At 43.2% G+C, this 22,856-nt stretch overlaps 1 protein-coding gene across 5 annotated transcripts in view; it reads right to left on the bottom strand.

Moving 5' to 3' along the window:
• PDE8A (phosphodiesterase 8A) overlaps positions 1-22,856 on the bottom strand; it is a 399,353-nt gene that overhangs the window by 132,374 nt on the left and 244,123 nt on the right. For all 5 annotated transcript variants that reach the window (XM_029575868.1, XM_029575867.1, XM_029575869.1 and 2 more), the window contains exons 3-4: positions 17,299-17,489; positions 7,616-7,672 (exon numbers count right to left, since the gene is read on the bottom strand). In XM_029575868.1, the coding sequence (XP_029431728.1) occupies positions 7,616-7,672; positions 17,299-17,489 (248 nt within the window). The remainder of the gene's footprint in view (positions 1-7,615; positions 7,673-17,298; positions 17,490-22,856) is intronic.

The raw sequence follows: 22,856 nt of genomic DNA, 5'->3' as shown, positions 1-22,856 counted from the left end.
GATCATGCTTCCCTTGTCCTGACATAGCTTCACGAGAGTCTTCGAGAGAAGTGGAAGTGGAGGGAATGCATATAGGAGACCGGTGTCCTATGAGAGGGAGAACGCATCTCTTGGCTGTGAGTGATGGCTGCGAGTGAGAGAGCAATAGTTCTCTACTTTGCGGTTTTGAGGTGACGCAAAGAGGTCTATGTGAGGGTAACCCCAACGTTGGAATATCGAGTCCGCTACTGTGGGGTTGAGAGACCACTTGTGTGGTCGAAAGGTGCTACTCAGCTTGTCTGCCAACACATTATCCACTCCAGGCAAGTAGGTGGCCGTGAGGTACATCGAGTGGGAGAGGGCCTCCGCCCATATCTGTGCAGCTTCCTGACACAGGAGGCGGGAGCCTGTTCCTCCTTGTTTGTTGATTTACCACATGGCCACTGGTTGTCCGTTTGAATCAGGATGACCTGGTTGGAGAGGCGATCCTGAAATACTCTGAGAGCATATCTGATTGCTCGTAGCTCCAGGAAATTGATCTTGTGTTTGGCTTCCTCTGGAGACCAGGACCCTTGAGTTTGTAAATTGACAACTTGTGCTCCCCAACCGATGTTGGAAGCATCTGTTGTAAGGGTTATTTGAAGATCTGGAGCTTGAAAAGGAAGGCCTTGGAGGAGATTGGCCTGATTCTTCCACCAAGCTAGAGATAGACGAAGTGGGTTGGTTATGTGGACAACAGATGATTGTGGTTGAGATGACTGTGACCTTAGTGTCCACTGTAGGATCCTCATGGCGAGACGAGCCATGGGAGTAACGTGTACGGAGGACGCCATGTGTCCTAGCAGGACTAGAAAGTGACGTGCACTGGAGCGTTGTCGAGACTGCAGCTGATGGGCGAGAGAGGAGATGATGAGAGCTCGTTCTCGAGGAAGAAATGCCTTCGCCTTGAGTGTGTCCAAGTCTGCTCCTATGAACGACAGGATTTGCGATGGGACCAAGCTGGACTTTGGATAATTCATGAGAAACCCTAGAGAGATCAGGGTGTGCAAGGAGAGAAGTAGGGACATCAGAACAGCTTGCTGTGTGGGAGCCCTGATCAACCAATCATCGAGGTAGGGGTAGACGTAGACACCTTGAGTTCTGAGGAACGCTGCTGCTACTACTACGAGGCACTTGGTGAAAACTCGTGGAGCAGAGGCTAGGCCGAATGGTAGACCTCGATATTGGTAGTGCTTTGGGCCTACGAGGAATCGCAGAAATTTGCGATGAGACGGTGTTATTGCGATATGTGTGTAAGCATCCTGGAGGTCTAGAGAGCAGAGCCAGTCTCCCCTTTGTAGAAGGGGAAGGAGGGAACCCAAGGTCACCATCTTGAACTTTTCCCTTTGGAGGAACTTGTTTAAGGCCCGAAGATCTAGTATCAGGCGAATGCCACCTGACATTTTTGGGATTAGAAAATACCGAGAGTAGAATCCGAAGCCCTGTTGGGAGTAGGGCACTGGTTCTATTGCTCTGGACTGGAGGAGGAGGGAAATCTCCTGTTCCAGGAGCAGTGAATGGTCTGATGTTCCCCACGTCAGCCAGGGTGGGGAGTCTGGTGGAATGGCAAGAAAGTTGAGATTATAACCTTGAGTTATAATGGTGAGAACCCACTAGTCTGTGGTGACTGAATGCCAGATGTGGCTGAAGTGGCACAATCGGCCTCCCACTGGTACATGCCTTAGTGGAGTCTGAATGCTGCTCTCTAGAAAAAAGTCAAAAACCAGATGCTGGACCTGGTTGAGGAGTTGTTTGCGGCTTTTGCCTGCGAGGTTGCCTGGACTGGCCTTTCTTGTAAGGCTTAGTAGAGCGACCTTTGGACGGAGGAGGATAAGATTTCCTTTGGCGGTAAAATGATTTCTTGGGCTTCTTTCTGAATGTTTGCTTAGCAGGATATTCAGAAGGTATCAAGGAGAGTTGGCGAAGAGTCTCATGGTGATCCTTGAGTTGTGCCACTGCCTTTTGTATTTGCTCACCAAAAAGATTATCTCCAGTGCAAGACAAATCAGATAGTCTATCCTGGACCTCAGGCTGTAGGTCCGACGACTTTAGCCAGGCCCATCGCCTTGCAGAATGGCTGTTGCTGAAACCCTGGAAGAGGTGTCAAAAACGTCATAGGCAGATCTTATCTCATGCTTGCCCGCTTTGAAACACCTTTGAGCTAGGTGCAATTGGTCTTGAGACTGTTGAGGTAGGGACTCAGCAAAGTCCTGTATTTGTTTAAAGAGGACCCTGTTGTACTGGGTCATATGAAGTTGATAAGCGGCGATGCGGGATATAAGCATTGCCCCTTGAAAGATACGGCGATCTATAGCATCCAGGAATTTTTGTTCCTTTCCTGGAGGATAGGAAGAATGAGGCTTGGATCTTCGGGCTTTCTTTTGGGCTGACTCAACAACCACTGAATGGTGGGCCAATTGGGACTTCTGGAAACCAGGAGTTGACTGGATTAGGTATGTAGTGTCAGCTTTCCGATTGACTGGTGCCACAGAACCAGGATGTTCCCAATTTCTTTTCAGAAGATCCAGGAGGACATCATGGATGGGAATAGATGTTAGTTCCTTAGGAGCATCTAAAAATTGAAGAAGCTCCATCATCTGATGTCTATCATCTTGTTCTGTCTGAAGTTGAAATGGAACCACTTCAGCCATTTCCTTCACAAAATTAATGAAGGACAAGTCCTCTGGCGGAGAACGCTTCCTGCTTTCAGCAGGAGAGGGTGGCGATGGCAAGTCATTGGTATCCTGGGATGAATCGTCAGTCCAGGTATTGTAGGGATCATCTCCAGCACCCCCAGTATCCTTGGAGGGATGAAAAATTGGTATATCTGAAGGTCCCAGGGCAAGGCACCGAAGGCATCGATGGTGTCACCGGTGGCACAGAGGGCATCGATGGACAGGTCGGTGGCACCAATGGAAACAAAAATGCAATCGATGAAACCGATGATCTAGGCATCGGAAGGACTCCCAATGGCAGAAGGAACGGTGTTTCTCCTTCTTCTGTCGATGAAAGAGGAATCGGAGAGGAAGGCACCGGGTCCATTGGAGTCGTTGGATCCATCGGAGGAAAAGCAGCGATCAGTGCTTCCATTCTCGTGAGAAATGGTGCTAGCGCTGCTGGAATGGGATCGGTTACCGGTTCAGGCATCGGTACCAGTATCGGCGTTGATGTAACCTTGAAGCCTTGCATAGCTCTGCTAATGGCCTCCTGAATCATCTGATCCAGTTCCTCCCGGAAACCTGGAGCATGGAGCCCCGATGCCGGAGGAGGCGGAGGCGTAGCCGGAGGGACCACCGTTGGAGGTGGAATCGCGGCTCCTATCACCGGTCCCAGTGAAGGTTGCCTCGGTGACCCTGAACCAGATAGGGACGGTGCCTTTTCTGGATGGGTTTTCTTCGATGGAGGTTCAGATGATGACTACGTCGAGGCCTCGCCTGCGTCGACGGTCTGAGACCTGCGATGTCGATGCCGATGCTTTTCTAGACAGTCACCTCTGTCCTTTTCATGAGGGGGAACAGAGGGTGTCGATGGCCGTGGAGTTGTCTATGCTGGTCGGTCACCGGCTGGTGCCTGATGATGGTGCGATGTAGACAGTATCGGTTCAGACGACGTCTATGTTATGGACGGCGTCGGGGTTTTTGACCGAAAGAGAAGTTCTATTTTCTCCATTCTAGCCTTGCGACCTTTAGGTGTCATGAGGGCACATTTGGTGCAAGTAAGGACATCATGCTTGCTACCCAGACACATTACACATATCTGGTGAGGGTCAGTAATGGACATTGTGCGGGTGCAGTCCGGGCATCAACGGAACCCCAACGCCATGGCCTGTGAAAAAAATTTAGCCACGGTGCGGTCAATGGCCAGTAGGCCGTGAGGGTCAAACTCGACGGGAATCAACCGGAATCGGGTAAAACACTTACCGGACCACCGCGGACGTAAAAATGAAAGAGGGGGACCCCTGTGGGGTAGAAATTTGAATAGTAATTCCGTGAGGAAATTTCCTGTCAGGAATCTCTGTGGAGCACCTTAAGCCGCGTGGCTACTGCTGCGTAGAAAAAAGAAGACTGAAGGGGGAACCCTGCTGGTTGCAGGGTTAGTGCCATCCTGGGCATGCCCAGTAGGTGCCAGTCAAAGTTCTAGAAACTTTGACAAAAGTGTTCCGTGATTGGGCTCCATCCTGTGATGTCACCCATATGTGAGAACTAACATCCTGCTTGACCTGTGAGAACAGGTCTTTGCTGGCGATAAAGAGCACAACAGAGCAATTGCTCAAGGGTCAAAAAACCATATTCATAGTGGAGATAATATTTACAATTTGAACTTGAGAAGCTTGAGTAAATGAGGACCAAGAAGAGCTGGTTGTCAAATCTGAAGTACAATGCCATGGGGAAAACATTTGAAAATTTAGAACTAATACTGTCAACTTTCAGTTTAAAGAATCTCATAAAAGAATTAGAAAGTGAATTAGGAGGAATGGGCACTTGAGAAGGTTGAGATGTTAATTGTTTAGCAAATCGGAAGAAGGCCTTAGAGTCAAAGCCAATTTTCCTAATTTTTGCAGAGTAGAAACGTTTATTTGCCTCTAAAATCTTAGCTTGGTATTAGGCAAGTAAAAGTCTAAATTTGCTTGCCATTTCATGTGTGGGAGATCTACACCAAGTCTGTTCACATTTCCTAACGGAAAGCTGAAGCTTCGTTAGATCAGGTGACAGCCAGGGCTTAAAACAGTGAAGTTTAGAATTGAAATGCTGATTAGGTACAATTTTATCAAGGGTTTCAAACAAAGCATCATTCCAAAACTCAAGTATCAGATAGGGGGGTAGTGAGAGCTGTTGAAAAGAGATCAACAAATTTCTCCTGATCGATCTTGCCTCTTTGAAGAGAAGGCAAGATTACCAGTAACGTAGATTGGTCAGATTGGAGAACTAAAGATGAGAATTTAATTTAAAAAAATGGTCAGACCAAGGGACATTTTGAATCACTACAGACTGGCGACTGAAATAGTGGGAAGAGGTGATAATAAAACAAGATCTAAAATATTTAAATGTTGATGGGTAGGACTATGGATAATTTGCCTCCAACTTAAGGACTCTAAAATTTCAATCAAAAGGTTTGCATTCGGAATTGATGTGAGGTTATTAATGGCCAAATTAAAATCACCTAAAATAATCAAGTTGTTAAGATAAGATTTTACAGACATTAAATGTTTTAAGAAAATAGATAAGTTCGCAGATACAATTTTAGGTGGACAGTACGTTAGCAAATAGAGAAGCTTGAGGCATAAATTAAGAGAAGTTCACAGGGGCGCCCCTCAAAGATCCTCCAACTTTAGTCTCCAAAAATCTTTAAAAATAACAAGCAAGCTTCCCCCTCTACCTTTTTTCCTAGGTAATGAAAAACATGAGTAATTCAGCAGGCATATAAGGTTGAGAGATATAGACTCAGAGTTTAATAACCACCATTCAGTGATACAGAAAAAGTCAGGTTGCTCCTCTAAAATCAGATTAAATATAACTTGGAATTTGCTTTTAATTGCCTGTGCATTCACTAGCATAAGCAATAGAACACAAAAAGTTGGAGCTGGAGAGATATCTGAGGAGATATGAACTAAATAAGATGGCCACTGGCGACGATCATACCATTTCGTCCTCAATAGTCCTCCATAACAGCCATGATTGGTAACAACTGGGATAGGAAATGAAGAATCTGAGAATCCATTAGGTTCAGCAATCTCACACGAGTTTAAGCTATAACCAGTAGGATGCCAGCATATATCCAAAAGTGCACACATGAAGGAGCACACAAAGCAGCTCCTTTGTCGCGCCAATGACATCAGCGGGGGGGAGCAGGGTTTTTGCTCAATGATAGCTGAGCCAAACCCCAGGCAGACACCAGGAACCTCTCGGGGTAGGGGGAACAAGATGGCAAAGTCCCAGATTGTCCAGAGAGGAAGGAGACAGATTTCTCATTGCAGGCAAGGCTTTCTTCGGCATCACCGGTTGGCATTTCAACCCCCCACGCCAATAACATTGGTGGGGGGGGGGGGGGTTTGCCAGATGACAGCTGAGCCAAACCCCAGGCAGACGCCGGAAACCTCTCGGGGGGTGGGGGGGGGGGGGGAACAAGATGTGCCTTTTAAATTTATTTACTTACATCTATATATCCCATCACTTCTACAAAAATCACTCCCAACAGATAATCATTAGAATAAAATATGCATCATCCCCAATTCAGTATAAAACATACAGCTTCAAAATGTCTTGAATTCCAATGCCTAGGTCAAGCAAATGAGAAGGCTCGTTCATTCCAGTTTACAGAACTTTGGAGAAAAAAACTGAAAAAAGTTTCTTGGTTACAGCATAATGCTCTGTCAGGAATGTAGTAGATTAAATAATCCATTAGATAGCTATGTCCAATCTGGTCTAAGGATTGAAAGATTAGAACCAGTGCCTTAAACTGTACACACGCTGTCAACGGAAGCCAATGAAGCTCACACAGAATAGGGAAAATATGGTCACATGTAGTTAAACTGCTAATATAAGCGGCATTATTCTGGCAGAGCTGCAGATTATGAATAGCCTTAGTTGGAAGCTTAAAATAAGAATGTTGCAAATCAAGTCTCAAAATAAGTCTAGCCTGGGTCACAGCAGCAAGAGCATCACAAGATAGAAAATGGTATACCTGTCGAAGAAATCAAAGGAAAAAGGATACACTCTGTACTATAGCTGAAATTGGTTTTTCAAATGTTAAATGAAAATAAAAAATGATAAACATTTTTGGCTTGTTTAACCAATGGCAGAACTAAATAACTCAAATTTTATTATTGAGTAACTGGCCACAAGGAAAAGTCTACAAAACCATATGACCTTTGTTTTGGAAGGATTTAAACTTTAATTTATGATCCTTCATCCACTGAGCTACATTAGATAATCAGTTATTAAAATGTGCTACTGCCTCCTCCCAGTGCTTTCTCAGAGGTGTATAAAGTTAAATATCAAACTCAAAACAAAAGAACTCAGTACTGGAGGTAAACAATATATCTCTCTGTTGATGATCGGTCTAGAAAAGCCTACAAATAAATACATAAATAAATATATCAAAATAACAACCCACCAAACTCAATTGTCACGTGAGATAACTTTAAGAGACCTTCATAAAGTATTAGCAGTATGAAGGTATCTGAAGTTATCTCACGTAACAATTGAGTTTGTTGGATTATTTTTTTGATCTAAAGTTAAATTCCTTTGGGAACATCTACTTTAACAGCAGCTAAATACAACCTCATTGTGGAACTACACAGCTATATTCATCTACTCTGATCTGAGGAAATTTCAAACCCAGAAATCTAGGCACCTACCTCTATGGTTAAGCACTTAGATTCCTTTGAAAATTGTCGTCCACATAAGTATAACAGAAAGATTTATAGTCCTATATATCCTTGGAGTAGCAATGCAGCATAATCAGTATTCAAAGTAGCTATGCTTAAATGCTGTTTTAAAGAACTAGCTGCTAGCATGTAGCATAATTTTAAGACATTTTTCTGCAATTTAAGAGTTTTGCATCTTTAACTTTGTACATAAAAACATTCCTATTTTACCTTCGTGTTACAGCAATAATAACTGTATTTTCTGAGGGTCTGGTTCCTCTGATCGACCTAAAAAATAGCACAAGTAACATTAAATGTAAATATTGCAAAAAGAATTGATTTTTTTATAATTAATTTTGAAACAAAGCCTAATCTACTTGCACATAGATTTCAGTCCAATAAACACATTTTCACTGTCATAATTTTGCATCATCACCCAAGACATTTACTTCAGTGGAATCCCTAGGTATGCCAGTTATGTGCACAAAATCTGCCAAGCTGAAAGCTTTAGTATTTAATTAAGATGACTCAAACAGTTGTGGCAAATGTCAGTTATCTTTGTGTAGCATCAAAAACTTAAATTATACTATCTCATGTTGATTTCTTTCTTATTATGATGTAAATGCTGTACTTGTGTTCCACAAACAAATATAAAAATCTTCACTTCATAGGGTTTGATTGCTGAGTCTAGCCAAGAACTGAAGATGTGGACGGGGGGGACGACACAATAGTTTTGAGGTTTAATGTATGGAACCTTAAGTATCATTGAAATGTTAAATGGTTTTATTTCTGGATTCCAAAAATGTTGGATATTGTAGAACATTTAAAACTCAATAGACTATAAAAAAAACAAACAAAAAACCAAATTATGTGCAACTAAATATTGCTCCTAACCCATTTTCCTAACCATGCTCCTAACCCATTTTCACTTAGAAGCTGACAAGTAATAAAGAAATGGGCTCACAAAATAATTCATTAATTGAAAATTATGTTGTAGTAAATAATATATTTCAAAAGTATATATGGCAAACATTTTGGGGCCTATACACTAAAACTTAGTGTGTATACTAAGGTCATTTAGTGCACATGCTAAAGAGTGCACTATATACAAAATCCTACTGTACATGCTAAACTGGTCCCTGAACACACATGAGTAATGCCTGATCCCCATACTCTCACATGATATCCAGTCATGAGAATCTGTAAGGAAGAGAAGAGCTGGTCTTGGCCAGCAAAAGCCCATCCATACCACTTAACACTAGGGAGAGAAATCTGCCAGACTGGACTCTAGAGGGCACCAGCATCAGACATCCATCCTCTATAAGCAGCCTGTAGTGTTGAGAAAAAGATTGTATTTTAGCTCTAATGGTGCCTTGTGTGGGCAATGCAAAGATATTTTCTGCATGGGAGGGGGGGCGCGCTGGATTACTGATGAGTAGGGAGAACGGCAAAGTTGTACCAGCTCTGGTTACAGTTAACAATGGCAGGATGACAGATGAGCCTGAAAGCTCTCTGAAATGAGCTGCAGCCAAAAAGAATTGTGGAGTTCGAGGAAGCCCTCATCATTTCTGTAATATCTTTGGACTGACGAATCACATCAAACGGCAATGACCCTAATAATCAGGCCATTCTATAGGAACTTGTGGAATGGCCCTTTCTTAGAGATAGTAAAACCAATGTACAACGGGGCCAATACATGTTTATCTCAAACACAAATTGGGAAAAGCCCTTTAGTATATCTGACTCAATTATTGAAAATCATTTGTCCTATGTTAACCTTTTGTTCAAAAGACATTCTAATTATGTCAATAAATGTAGATTTCTGGGAGGGCAATCTAAAGTGGGTGTTAATATATTTTATTTTTCCAAAGCGAAAAGTAGGAAAATGTGTTTTAGCCTTGTGGGAAAACTTTTAGAGTGCTATACAACCTCCCATGTATGTAACACTATATGATTCTTAAAAATATAAGTATATGGTGAATAAGTCACTAGGGCCTGAAGCTTGCTTACTTTTCTTGAAGTGATAGCTATTAAGCAAAGAGTTTTCCACGCAACATATTTTAAGTCCACTGATGCCATGGGCTCACAGAGATATAACATATATTGATTTAGAACCAAGTTTAGAGCCCTTTTCAGTGACGATGGTTTAATTTGTGACCATAAATTATATAGGCTTTTCATAAATTTTACCATGAGGGGCTGTTGCGATACTGTCTAGCTTTTAGTGATAAACTGATGGCACAGAGATGGATTCATACTAAATTTGTTTTTAACCTGGTGTTTACCAGATGCAAATAATGTAGTATGGGAACTGTACAGTTAGAAAGATCTTCATTCTTTCTGTGACACCTTTTGGTAAATCTCATCCATTTGTAATTATATGATCTTCATGTGGAAGATTTTCCATGTTTATTAGTCTACTTTCAACATCCATGTTGTCATCGCTAATGAGCGAATGTTGGAGTGTAGAACTGTTCTTCTGTATTGGGTGACAAGATTTGGAATTAGCGGTAATGTGATGGGGTGTAGAGCCAGGGAAACCATCCCTGTTGAGGCCATAAGGGAGCTATGAGGATCACTTGTCCTTTGTCTTTGTGCAATTTTAGTATGGTTTTTGGTAGCACTGCTAATGGCGGAAAAGCGAATGATAGTCCTATGTCCTATGGAATGGTGAATGCATCTATCACCTGTGTTTTGTCTGTAAGTCTTTTGGAGCAAAGGTTGCTCAATTTGTGGTTGAATATTGATGCAAAGAGATCTATGGTTGGAATTTCCCACATTTGGAATAGACATTCCAGAACCTTGTCAATGGTGGTCCACTTGTATGGCTGAATTGGTGGCTCAACTTGTCCATTAAAATGTTGTCTTCGTCAGGGAGGAAGATGGCTATGAATTGCATCTCATTTTCACAGCTAACTTCGAGATATGTATGCCTTGTTGATAAAGTTGGTAGGAGCGAATGCCCCCTTGCTTGTTAAAGTAGAACTGCTACTTGGTTGTCTGTACAAGTTTGCACAACTTTGTTTCTTGGAGGCCATTGAAAATGACCTTAATCTCCGTAAGGTTTATGTGCAGAGATCCCTCTTGTTGTGTCCAATACTGTGAGTACAAAGAGAACAAATATGAGTTCCCAAACTGTGATTCGAAGCATAGGTAGTTAGGATTGCCTGTATCTGAGATGGGTGTATTTGTAGCCCTGTTTTCCCACCCTTCCAGTGACTGCCAAAGTGGTCTTGTGACTGGAATTATGTGGTGGAGAGAATGTGACTTCAGATCCCAATGGTTTCTTAAGTGCCACTGTGCATACTTCAAGTGCATTCTTGCTAGAGGCATTACCTGAACTGTAGAGGCCATGATTCCTAGGATTTTCATGAAGTTTCTTGCTGTGATGCTTTGATCTGCTTTTATGCTTCTGCCAAGTGAGCACAGGTTGGATGCCTCTGCAATGTTAGGTAAGCTCTACTCTTCACCATATCAAGCTTTGTATCTAGAAACTATGTGTTGCTTTGGTATTAGGGATGATTTTTGGAAATTTATTATGAAATCAAAACTGTGCAGAAATGGCATACATATCTTATAGAGTTTTTGTAGGAAGTACTCAATATTAGCCAATCATCGAGGTAGGGAAACACAAGCAAATTCTCTCTTCTTAATTTTGCTGCTATCACTGCTAGACAGTGTATGATGACTCTTGGGGCTGCTGCTAGTCCGAATGGGAAGAACCTGTATTGGTAATGGTTGCTGTGCAGGGTGAATCAGATATTTTCTGTGGTGCTTGTCAATTGGTATGTGAGTGTAAGTATCCTTCACATCTAACAGAGTCAACCAGCTGTCTGTTAAAGCAATGGCAAGATGGTATTTAAGGCAATCCTCTTGAACTTCTCTCTCAGTAGATATTGAAATCTCTGGGATCCAAAATGGGGCGAAGATATCCTGATTTCTTTGGAATTAGGAAATATCAGGAGTAAAACCCTTCCCTCTTGATTGGTTGGTATTGGTTGAATTGCTTTGAAATTAAAGAGAGAGTTTACATCTTGTTTCAATAGCTGCAGCTGTTTTTGGGAATGATTTTGGTAACAGGGGGAGGGGGGGGTTTGTGGTGTTATTTTCTGAAAGTCAGAGGAAATATTCACAGCTTATATTTAATATCCATTGTGATAAGGTCCCAGTGGTGTTTAAAACTGTAACATCCCTGCTATTTGGAGCTCTGGATATGGGATTTGTTGGTATACTAGATTATAAAAAACTGGTAGCAAGCCCCTGAGGAGGCTGCTGACCTTGCCTTTGCTGTTGGTACACTCTTGCCCTGGGCCTTAATTGCTGCTATTGATTCTACTGCTGGGGCTGTTGTAGTTATTGCAGGCCTTTGTTTGTAGTAGTTGTAAGGGCTAGAATGTCTTTATTGAGAATAATAATAGAGTGTGGTACAAATCCAGGCGATATCTTTTTTGAGTGGAGATATCCATTTGTGATTTCGAAAGTGACAGCAAAGCATTACTTTGGTTCTTGGTTGCCTCTACAGTATCATCATTTCTCCAAATAGCCTATTGCCATTGCATGGGGTGTGTGCTAGTTTGTCAATCTGGATATCTGGGACCAAGACAGTCTGCGACTACAATGTCTGTTGCCGCAGAGGTATTGAAAGCATCATAGATTGAGTGCATGAGATGATGTGCTGAAGTTTCTGTTTCCCTCATTATGTCCATGAACTGTTTTAGTTTCTATTACGGTAGGTTTTGGGCAATAGATTTCAACTGTTGCATATTGCTGTATAGGTATTGGATCATTTGGATTTGATGAGCTTCAATTCTGGATAGTAGAGTAGCCCCTTGTGAAACTATTTTTCCAATGTTATCTAAAACTTTCAAGTCCTTGCCTAGTAGTGTGTAGGAAAAGATCTTACTCTTTTTGGCTTTCCTCATGGTTGACTCTATAAGTGAGTCATGCAATAACTGTACTTTCTCAAACCCCAGATATCTCTGAACTTGGTATTTTATGATTCTGGACTTTGCCACTGTGCAATTGAAGAAGGAGTTTTCCATATTTTGATTCAGATTTGCAAAGGTGCATAGGAACAGCTTTGTACTACTTAGGAATCTGCATGCATTGTAAGATTCCTTGTAATTCAGTTGTGGTGTCTTCATCTTCGTGGAGGTTGACAGTCAGCATTACTGACATCTTCTGTATGAAGGAAGAATAGATCATATCCTCAGATGGTGAAGGTGGTTTATTGGGCTCTGGTAAAGGGTCAGAAGATTAGGTGATATTCCTCCTAGTAAATCATTATCTGAATCTTCTGATACATAGGAGCAACCCGAATGGGAATCTGTGTAAGAAAGAAGAAATTGCAATCGGTTCTTCCCTGTTGACTTCAAGACTTTTTCCTTATTTGGTTGTTCAAAAGCATAAGTCCTGACAAAGTCCATCCAAAGATTTGTATGAATGAATGGCAGTCCAGATAGTTAGGGACAAATAGCTGCGACTTCTTCATTTCTGTAGTTGGTAAAATATGTGGCTCCAGCAACAGTGGTGAAGGTGAGATGGTTTTTTTTTTATTTGTTGTATTTTTACCTTGGTTGTTTGGCACAAACTGTTTTTGGTATAGACATAGTGGTCCTAGAATTTGACTGATACAGTCGACGTCCATGCTGAGGAGCTGGCACTGTGGCTCTTCTGCGCCATGTTATCTTTTGTGCTGATAGTGGCTTGTGCCAATGTAGAGTCTGAAGTATTCAGTGCAGTATATTCCACAGTGTGCAATGCTGATTTCTAATCACTGTGCTGTTGGAGACTTACCTCTATACTTTCTAATGGTCTTTCTCAGGAGATCTGCGATGTTTCTTATGTTTTTTCAAATTGTCATGCATTGCTGAGCCTGCTAGATCATACTGGAGCTTGAGGTCTCTATAAAGAAGCCCCCTCGAGGATATTCTGCTGCAGTCGATAGAACAGTCATGTTGATCCACTATTGCTATTTTATGATGTCATTTTTTACATGCTTTAAAAGGACTGCTCTTCTTTGATGACTAGGATGTTGGCGTTGCCATGTATGGTTTCTAATTGATTATGGAATGAAGTTTGTTCAGCTTTTCTAATGAGTTGAGAAGAATTGCGAATGTCACAAAGTGGATGAAAACAGACTGAGGGAGATCAAACGATGACACTAGTGTGGGAAGTCCCGCACTTGCCCAGAATATAATCTAGAAGTTTCTGGGCTAGAAAAGAAAATGGACTGAAATGGTGCTGCCGGATGAAGTCACCACATCTTGTGTGATTGTATGAGATGCTTGTCCACAGAGAAATAATGTTAGAATATGATCCAAAGGCAACGACAAACCTTTACCATAAGAAAAAAATCAGCAGAACCAGGGGTCACGATTTGAAGCTCCAGGGAGGAAGATTCAGAACCAATGTCAGGAAGTATTTCTTCACGGAGAGGGTGGTAGATGCCTGGAATGCCCTTCCGGAGGAAGTGGTGAAGACCAGAACTGTGAAGGACTTCAAAGGGGCGTGGGATAAACACTGTGGATCCATAAAAATATTGTTTTTTACGTTACGTTATGCTTTACACTCCTTGTTATTTGTAAACCGGGTTGATGTGATGCCTATCATGAAACTCGGTATAACAAAAACAATAAATAAATAAATAAATAAATAAAGTCAAGAGGCCGCCAATGAAGAGTAGGTGACTCGCCAGAATGATGGCTACTGCCTGGAGACAATACCCTTATTCAATAAACATACACATGGTTACTGTGACTCCAACATCACTCTAAGCTTCAACAGCAAGAGGAAATGTGGAAAAAAGGATTTGCACTCTCAAAGACGGGAGTAGCTGGCTTGTTACGGCGGTTACTACCCCAAACCAAATATCCAAATTACTACCTCCACCTTCCTCTATTCCTGATGCCTTTCAACTAGCTTGATCACTCCATTCTTATACTTCACTTTCAATGCATATCCAGCATAGTTCTCTGCTTCAACAGCAGGGGAGAAGAAAAACTGTTACTTCACACATCCAGCAGAGCTCTCTGCTTAAACGGCAGGGGAGAAGAAAAAAGGTTTCACACTCACAAAGCGGGGAGTAGCTGGCTTGTTACGGCGGTTACTACCCCAAACCAAATGTGCCTGATACTTCACTTTCGATGCATATCCAGCATAGCTCTCTGCTTCAACGGCAGGGGAGAAGAAAAAAACTGATACCTCACGCATATCCAGCATAACTCCCTGCTTCAACGGCAGGGGAGAAGATAAACAACCAATAAGGGCTGTATAACATAATCTGGGTAAAAACAAATAAGCATGGGTGTAGCTTGCTTATTGCGGCGGTTACTACCCCTACTACCTCTAACTAATCAAGCTAGATATTTCACTTGGATGCAGCTCCATCACCGCTCTCTACATTAATGGCGGGGGTGGAAGGGAATTAGAACCAAGAGCTAAGAGAAACAGATAAGTATGAGAGAAAAAATGAGGGAAGCTTGCTGGGCAGACTGGATGGGCCATTTGGTCTTCTTCTGCCGTCATTTCTATGTTTCTATGTTTCTATATATACCATGTATGATCATCACAATCTTAGCCACTGACTACTACATATACAGCTTTGGGCTAGTGAAGACCTGTTTCAAAGATAAGTGCCTTTTAATTGTAAAATTAAAAATATCTTAAAAAAAAATTGGGACTGTGATATTGAATGACCTATGATTATTATTTTTGATGCCTAAGTTTAGACATCACCTAAAATATTTGCAGTCAGGAGTAAGGATACTCATGAAACAATTCAAAATTTTTGTTACACACTGCTACAGGTTACTGTAGGTGATGAGATTGTTGTATTTAGTGCGAGTCCACTCTGTGACCCAGATTTAAGGACTGTGAAAAATGGGACAAACTAAAAATGACAAACCTTGCACTTTTTGTCCTAGGTTTTAAATTTCTTGCAATGTCTAGATGAGAACAAATTTTACAGAAAAAACTGTAGAGGCAAAATCTTTTGTAAAAGCTCTGTGAAACTCTTGCTCACACTTACATTTAGTGTTGTCTGGTAAAAGCCAAGAATTTTTTTTGCATAAGATTTTGCTTCCACATTTTATTTAGTTATTTGTTTTTCAGGCCTAACACTTTCCTCCTGCTTCTTTCAGCTTAACCCAATTTGGTGCAAATACCTAGAGATTTTTCTCCTATCTACCACTCAACTCATCTAAGCTAGTCATCACGGAGATAGTCCTCAGCTGGAGCGCCTGTGCACCAGGTCTGCTTCAAGAAGCCTGCAATCATGGGCCCTAAATATGGCTAAGTGTTGCCATTAAAATGACAAATGGACTACTTTCCGCTCCAACTGCTGCGAGTGCTGCTTCTGCAGCGCCCCCAGCCGGCTCAGGAAGCGGAAGACCTGACCTGGGAAACAAATGTGATACTGTGCAGTACTGCCACTGAGCAACTGGACAAGCCCTCCACATTTTGTTCTGCATAATATTTTTAACCCTTACAAAGCTGTAGGAAATGAAAGCTTCATTCAAAAGATGCATATATTTACTGTGCAAGCTTCTTGTAAGCTTTTAGTACTTTTTTTTATCTTATTATTACATCTGACCATATGACTTCTTGATATCTACTCAATATTCTATTTAGAACTGTTTTTTTGTTGTTGTTTTTTTTAATCTTCAGTACTATTCAGTAAAAATTCATCAGGATATCATCTCTGATATCATCATGATTAGGATGAAAAATTCTTGAGCTTTATACAACTGAAGCAAAAGATTAAAAAATAAATGGGGGTATGTTAGTGGCAAACAGATTATTGGTTTTGGAATTGAGAAAACAGATCTTTCTACTAATCTGTGTGAAACCACAATTTGATACAGTATCCACTACAACAATGAGATACAGATCACAGCCACATTAAAATGGCAATGGTAAACTAAAAGCAATCATTTTAATGCATGCACAATCTGTGTCGCCACTGTAGCCCACATTAACTGACTCAGACGTGAGCCCAGTTAGCATAGGCTGTAGGGGATTTGGGAACAGCAAGGGAAGGTAAATACAAATGTGGGAGCTCTCTGGTTACCAATCTAATGAAGTACCAGAACTCCCCACCTGCACAGTCCAGCACCCACCCCCACTGAAAACTCAACACCCTCCATCCTTTTTGCTTCTCCCCAGGACCAATGAACCTTTTGCCAATTTATTGACCCTCAACTGAATGGCAGCTTTGCTACCTCGGTTTATATTTAAGGAGTATGTGTATCCTGTCCAAAAGACTCAATTTGGGCCACTGTACTCCTTGGGAAACCCTACCTCCCAAGCCAAAACAAAACTGGGCTTCCCATGGGACTTCTGGAACCCAATCTCCAACCCCTCAAGAATACAAATGGGAACACAACCACTGCCCCATATGTGCCCCTCGAATCTTCATCAGTGAAGGAGCTAATTTCTCTACTGTGCCAAACACAAAACAAAACTGCTGAAACCAACCTGCAGGCTAAAGCATGTGGAATGAGAAATTTCCTCCTGTGCTTTCACCTCGAGCCTGTTAGCCCCTAGAAATCTAATATGTAAGTTTCAGTTTGCGTCACCATGGCTGCACTGTCTTTAACATGGCCATGTTAATGCTGCTGCATTCCAATAGATTTCTACATTCAAAGTTAAAACCCATAACTGAAAATATTAATTCATTTTTATATCTTGCCTCAACTCCACTGATGCTTGAAATACATTGCAAATCAATAAACAATTAGAAAAGTCAAACATAAGCAAAATAAGATAAATACAAAATATAAACAATTTTGAAAAACCCAAAACTACCCCAAAACTCACACTTCCATACTAGTTTTATAACTGGTTAGTACATAAAACATCAAGTAATTAATTTATGGTATATAACAAAAAGATAAATTTAAAATACTCCTTACCTGCATAGTGCTTCTGCATCAAAATACCTAGAATGCCGTTGATCAATAATGATGATTTCATGATGTTTTTCCAAAAAGCTTTCTAGTGCAGATTCTGGTGTTCTGGCAATATTACACCTAAATCCTGCTTTCTCACATGCCCAACAGAATCCATTACTCTGGCTGTCTTCTTTGGCAAATACTAAAAGTACCTGGTTCAAAAAAATATTAAAATATTTAAATCTCTAAAAATTGCCATTTATCCTGGCTAAATTAATAAAAATATCTGTGCTAAATTCTATACAAATATATTATTGTACCATTTATATATGGCATGAAAAGTCTTACAGCAATACCATCAAATTTATGCTACTGTTACATATTTACATAGCACTGCAAGATATAGTATTAGTCCTTCGGGGAATTCTGTGCTACTGCGGAGCGCAGAATTTGCGCAGAATTCCCCCCCCCTTGCAGAATTGCCAAATTATGCGCAGAAAATGGTAGAGACCCCAGCATGTTGTGAACGGAGAGCACCGTTCACAGTGAAGATGAAGGCACCCGGCACGGTGCAAACGGAGCGCGTGCACCATTCACAGCGAACACGAAGGCCCCCTCGTGCCTCAGGATGCACTTCACTCGCTACAAAAATGAAGGCCCTGGTGAGCATGAATGTAGAGAGGTGTGTGTGAGGAGGGGGTGTGTGAGAGAGGGGAGGAGGGGTGTGTGAGAGAGGGGAGGAGGGAGTGAGAAGGGGGTGTGTGAGAGAGGGGAGGAGAGTGTGAGAGAGGAGGAGGGAGGAGAGTGTGAGAGAGGAGGAGGGAGGAGGGTGTGAGAGAGGAGGGGAGGGTAGGATGACAGATTAGGAGGGAGGAGGGGTGAGATAGAGAGAGCAGGGGGAGGGGGAGAGAGAGAGCAGGGGGGGTGAGCAGGAGGGTGGGAGAGAGTGCAAGGGAGTGTGAGAGAGACCAGGGAGGGTAAGCAGGCGGTGTGTGAGAGAAAGCAGGGGGGTGTTTGAGTGTGGGTGACAGAGAAAGGGAGCCTATATGAGAAGATTGTGAAGGATTGTGTATGCGTGTGAGAGGCTGGGAGCTGGTGTGTATGAAAAAGGGATCCTGTGTATGTGAGGGTGCTGGCCTGTGTGAAGGGATTGTGTATGTGTGAGAGAGAGCCTGTGTGAACGAGTGCGTGAGAGACATAGGTAGCCTGTGTGAGAGTGTATGCATGAGAAAGAAAGGGAGCTTGTGGGAGTGTGCTTGCAAGAGAGAGGGACCTTGTATGAGGGGATGTGTGTGTGCGAGAGAGTGAGGGAGCCTGTATGAGGGTGCATGTATGTGCACTAGAGAAAGGGAGCATGTGTGTGAGATAAGGAGGGACAGTACTGAGAACAGGGTCAAACTCTGGGAGTGGAGATGAGTGGAAGGGGTTGAGCCTAGCGATGGAGGGGAGAGATGCTGGCAGGTGGAGGAGTTGGGGCCTGAGAGGGCAAAGTGGCCAGGGGAGTAGGGAGAGAGAGTGAAAGGAACACTGTTATAGTGAATTTCTAGAGAACTTCTGCTCAAAATATTTAAAATTCTGCATCTTTAAGAAATAACTTTTTTCTGTATTAATTTAAAATGTAATTACTTAAGGATTACGCCTGATCGCTACCTGGAACTTGACCTTTACCTGACTACTCCTGGACTTGACTACTGGTATTGACCCTTGCTTCGGCTGACCACTCTGAACTTTGCTCTGGCTTTGATCCTAGCTATACACTCGGACACTCTGATCTGGCTTCCTGTGACCTCTGAACCCTCCAACCTGAACATCAACCGCGCACCCCTTTTCGTGGTGGTGAGGCGAGTAGAAAAGGGAGAGCCAGCGCAGGCGGCCCTCCCTTTTCGAACAGTATCGGAGCAGCTTCATCGGAGCAGCTTCTGCGCAAAGAGCAACTCACGCTCCAGTTCCTTTGTCCATCAGAGCTGCCGGGGATTACCTATGCCGCCGCGAGGGAGCGCGTCGCCGCACCGTTGCTTTCCCTTCGTCCTTCTCCAGCCGGCGGTGGTTGATCTGTGTTGATTTCCTTCTGCGCAGCGTGCATACAGCCCGGCGGTGGTGGCTGCTTGCAGTTTCACTTTCAGTTTTTCCGTCGTCCAGCACGGCTGTGCAGTTACACGGAGCAGGACATCCGACCTCTTCGCTTTCATTCCATCATGGGGGTACTGTATTGCAATTCTGTGGCGTTTCCAATTTGGTTGAAGAAAATTATGAAGTTTGGTTTTGCTGTGGTGTTGTTGGGCCGGGGTCGGGAAGGTGGGCTCACCCCCCCCCCCCCCCCCACTTTATTAGTGGAGGCACATAGCTGGCTCTGCCTTTACTTTTTTCTACTTAGTGCCTTTCATAAACAGCTTATGGCTGAAGTTTAGTTAGTTACTTTCCCATCTCCCGTGATATGAAAAAAAAAAATCTGGAGGGATGAAAATTGGCGTTTAAAGGACCAGCGATCCCATTCAGCGACGTTATGAGCAGGATCATAAACAATTCGGCAGCATCTGCATCATAGCTGGGAGGGAGTACAGCGTTTCATTGTTTTAATTTTACTATGTTATTATGTTTATGGGTCTGTGTCCAGTATCTATTTCATGTTCAATGGACCAGCGGCCCACGAAGCTATTTATGTTGAAGTTAGGGCATCGAGAATTACGGTTTTTAAAAATAAAATAAAGTTTTGCATCGGAAGCTTAGAGGGCCTGCCCTTACAATTCGAAGCGCCAGTGGTGCTGTTTTCATTCTATCACTTTATAGAGTTTTAGTATTATTATGAGATTAATTCTGTTACTATTGTTTATGTTTCAAGGGCCTCACATCAAGCCATTTTCGTGTTTAAAGTTATGGCACCTGAAATTGTTTATAGGCCGCTGTTTTAATTTCTTTCCCTACATTTCATTATTATCTTGCATTCCAGTTCTTGTTATGGGGCCTGTTTAATTGCATAATGGTATATTCGCTTTGCTGTGGTTGCCTTCTCAAGAATTAGCATTGCACATGTATTTATGTGGTATGGGGCCTTCAGCTATCTATTAAATAGGATCGCATATATACTCACGATACCAGAGACAATAGCTTGGAGGGAGTACATCGGCCATTACATGTGCCATTAATTTACTCTTTCTGCTATGATTGCCCCCCCTCCCTTTATTTATACCTGAAGCCAGTGGCGCTGTGCAAATTCCGTGTTTAAAGGGCCAGCGGCCTGTTTGCAGTACATGTCAGTATAATGCGGCGAGGACCAGCACACGGCAGCAGCTATTTTGGATGGCAGCACATGGTGACGGCCATTTTTGGGGGTCAGCACATGGTGACGGCCATTTTGGGGTGGCAGCGCATGCAGCGCTGGGATAACAAGCGATAGCCTGGTGGGAGATAGGGCTTAATGATCAGTGGCCATTAAGTCAGGTTTGCGGCTATAGTACCTGGGACAAAAACAGCAGTGGCCTTCAAAAAAAAAAATTACTTAACTAATAAATAAAAGAAGTTATTAAATTCTGTTTATCCATTAATTGTGACTTTGCAATGCAGTAATTGTCATTCAGGCATGGCGTTGGCAAGTCAGTGGTCAGCAACCACAGCAGGGTCCTCAACGCATCAACAGGCCCCCCTCGGAGCAGACGATTCAACAGAGAGGCAGACCGAAGTTATGAGGAGGATCATAAAGACAAAAGCGAGCAGGAAGTCTGCAGGGAAGTGCAGACACAAAAAGCAGTGGGCATCCAACAATGCACCAGCATCCAATTCGGCAGCACCAGCATCCAATACTGCAGCACCAGCGTTAAGTGACATGGATCAGCTGCTGTTGGAAATTAAAGAGCAGGCTGCCGCGCACGGAACAGACTGGGTAAGACAGTCGGGGTTTCCCCCTTCTTCCCTCACGAGCGCTCACCAACAGAAGGCTTACTACAGGATACAACTGTGATCTCCTCTGCCCCACAGGGGCTGTCGTCAGCGCCAAACCACAGCAACTAGGGACATTAGTTGAAAAGAAAAAGCGTCCTGTGTGCTCCAGAAAAGTTGTGGATGGGCCCCAAGTCGGCGCTGGGGCTCCCACGACGGCCTTAGGTTCCGGGGAAGCTTCGACGGCCCCCGGCGCAGTGGCTACAGCTTCTACGGCTTCTAGCACTGAGGCTACTTCACATGACATGGGACAAGGTAAGCCCCAGAATTGCGATACTTTATTGTCATCAGATTGCAGTGATACCGAAAGGGTGTTAGCCAAGTTGCTTTGCTCTCTGTTCCGTTCCCTCAAAAGAAGGAAGGATGCGGGGCAAAGTGATTAGACAGCGGTAGTCTGGGGTACTAATCCGTTAACTGTGCCTGAGATTAGTGGGCAAACGGTTACTGAGTCAGAGAGGGTACCAATCACTCAGGCCACTCCTTGTCTGTCAACCTCACCCGCTATTCCGGTTATGCAATTACCAGTCAACACTCTGCCAACCTTAGTTCACACTCCTCTGCCGCCAATAGACGTAAATCCTCTTTTAGCCCCCCCCCCCCCCAATTAGGCTGTTCAAAATCCAGCGCAGCAAGTAGTGAACGATGTTTTATGTGGGGTTACATCCTTAGCTCACAGTGTGCAGCCGCAATTAAAGGAAAAATATTGAAGCGGGAGTATGTTGATATATTTTCGCTCCTTTTTACTGATATGGAAGTGGAGCCTGAAAAAGAGGGGGGGGGATCAAGTGAGGCAAAAGTGGCCAATGACATTCAGAATTGGACCAGGGCTTTCCACGTTTTCATGTCCGTGATTGTGGAACGCGAGCTTGAACATTCCCCCTTTCTCATAAGATAAATGGACACCACCATGATAGCGCAGAGGAGGGGAGGTTGGGCTTGGCTGAATTATGACATTCATTTTCGGAAAAGCATGGCCCATAACCCCACCGTCCCTTGGCAGCACAGATTGATTGACCTGTGGATAGATGAGATCAAAGGGGATCAAAGACAGTTTCAGCAGCAGCAAGGGGGACGCTCGGTTGAATTCACGGGCCCCAACCCCGGTCAGCGTTGAGGCAATGCACCCCCTGGCTGGATCGCTATCCCTACCAGGCTGAAGCGGAGCGAATTTATACTGGTTTCACGCACGGCTTTTGGATCCCTATTCAAATTATACCCCTGTTACGCCGGACCACCCTCCGAGCAATGCACGCTCACTAGCGATGCATGAGGAGCAGGCAGAGAAAAAAAGTGCAAGCTGAATTAGCCCTAGGTAGGATAGCGGGCCCCTTCCCTTGTCCACCTTTTCCAAATTTGGTATTATCCCCCCTGGGTATGGTTCCCAAGAAAGAACCGGGTCACTTCTGGCTGATATACAACCTGTCTTTCCCGCCGGGTAATTCAGTTAATGACCAAATTGACCCTCATTTGTGTGCAGTGTCGTACTCCTCATTTGACTTGGCAATCCAGCTGATCAAAGAGGCGAGGCCCTGCGTGCACATGGCTAAGGTAGACAGAGTCAGCATTCCGCCTTCTGCCGGTGCACCCTGACTCCTTCCACTTGCTGGGTTTTCATTTCAAGGGGCAGTTTTTTTTTGATCGCTGCA

Source organism: Rhinatrema bivittatum, chromosome 13 (assembly GCF_901001135.1).
Source record: "Rhinatrema bivittatum chromosome 13, aRhiBiv1.1, whole genome shotgun sequence".
In the NCBI taxonomy this organism is placed as follows: Eukaryota; Metazoa; Chordata; class Amphibia; order Gymnophiona; family Rhinatrematidae; genus Rhinatrema; species Rhinatrema bivittatum.
The sequence above is the reverse complement of the archived record's forward strand: the minus strand, read 5'-3'. Positions and strand labels throughout refer to the sequence as shown.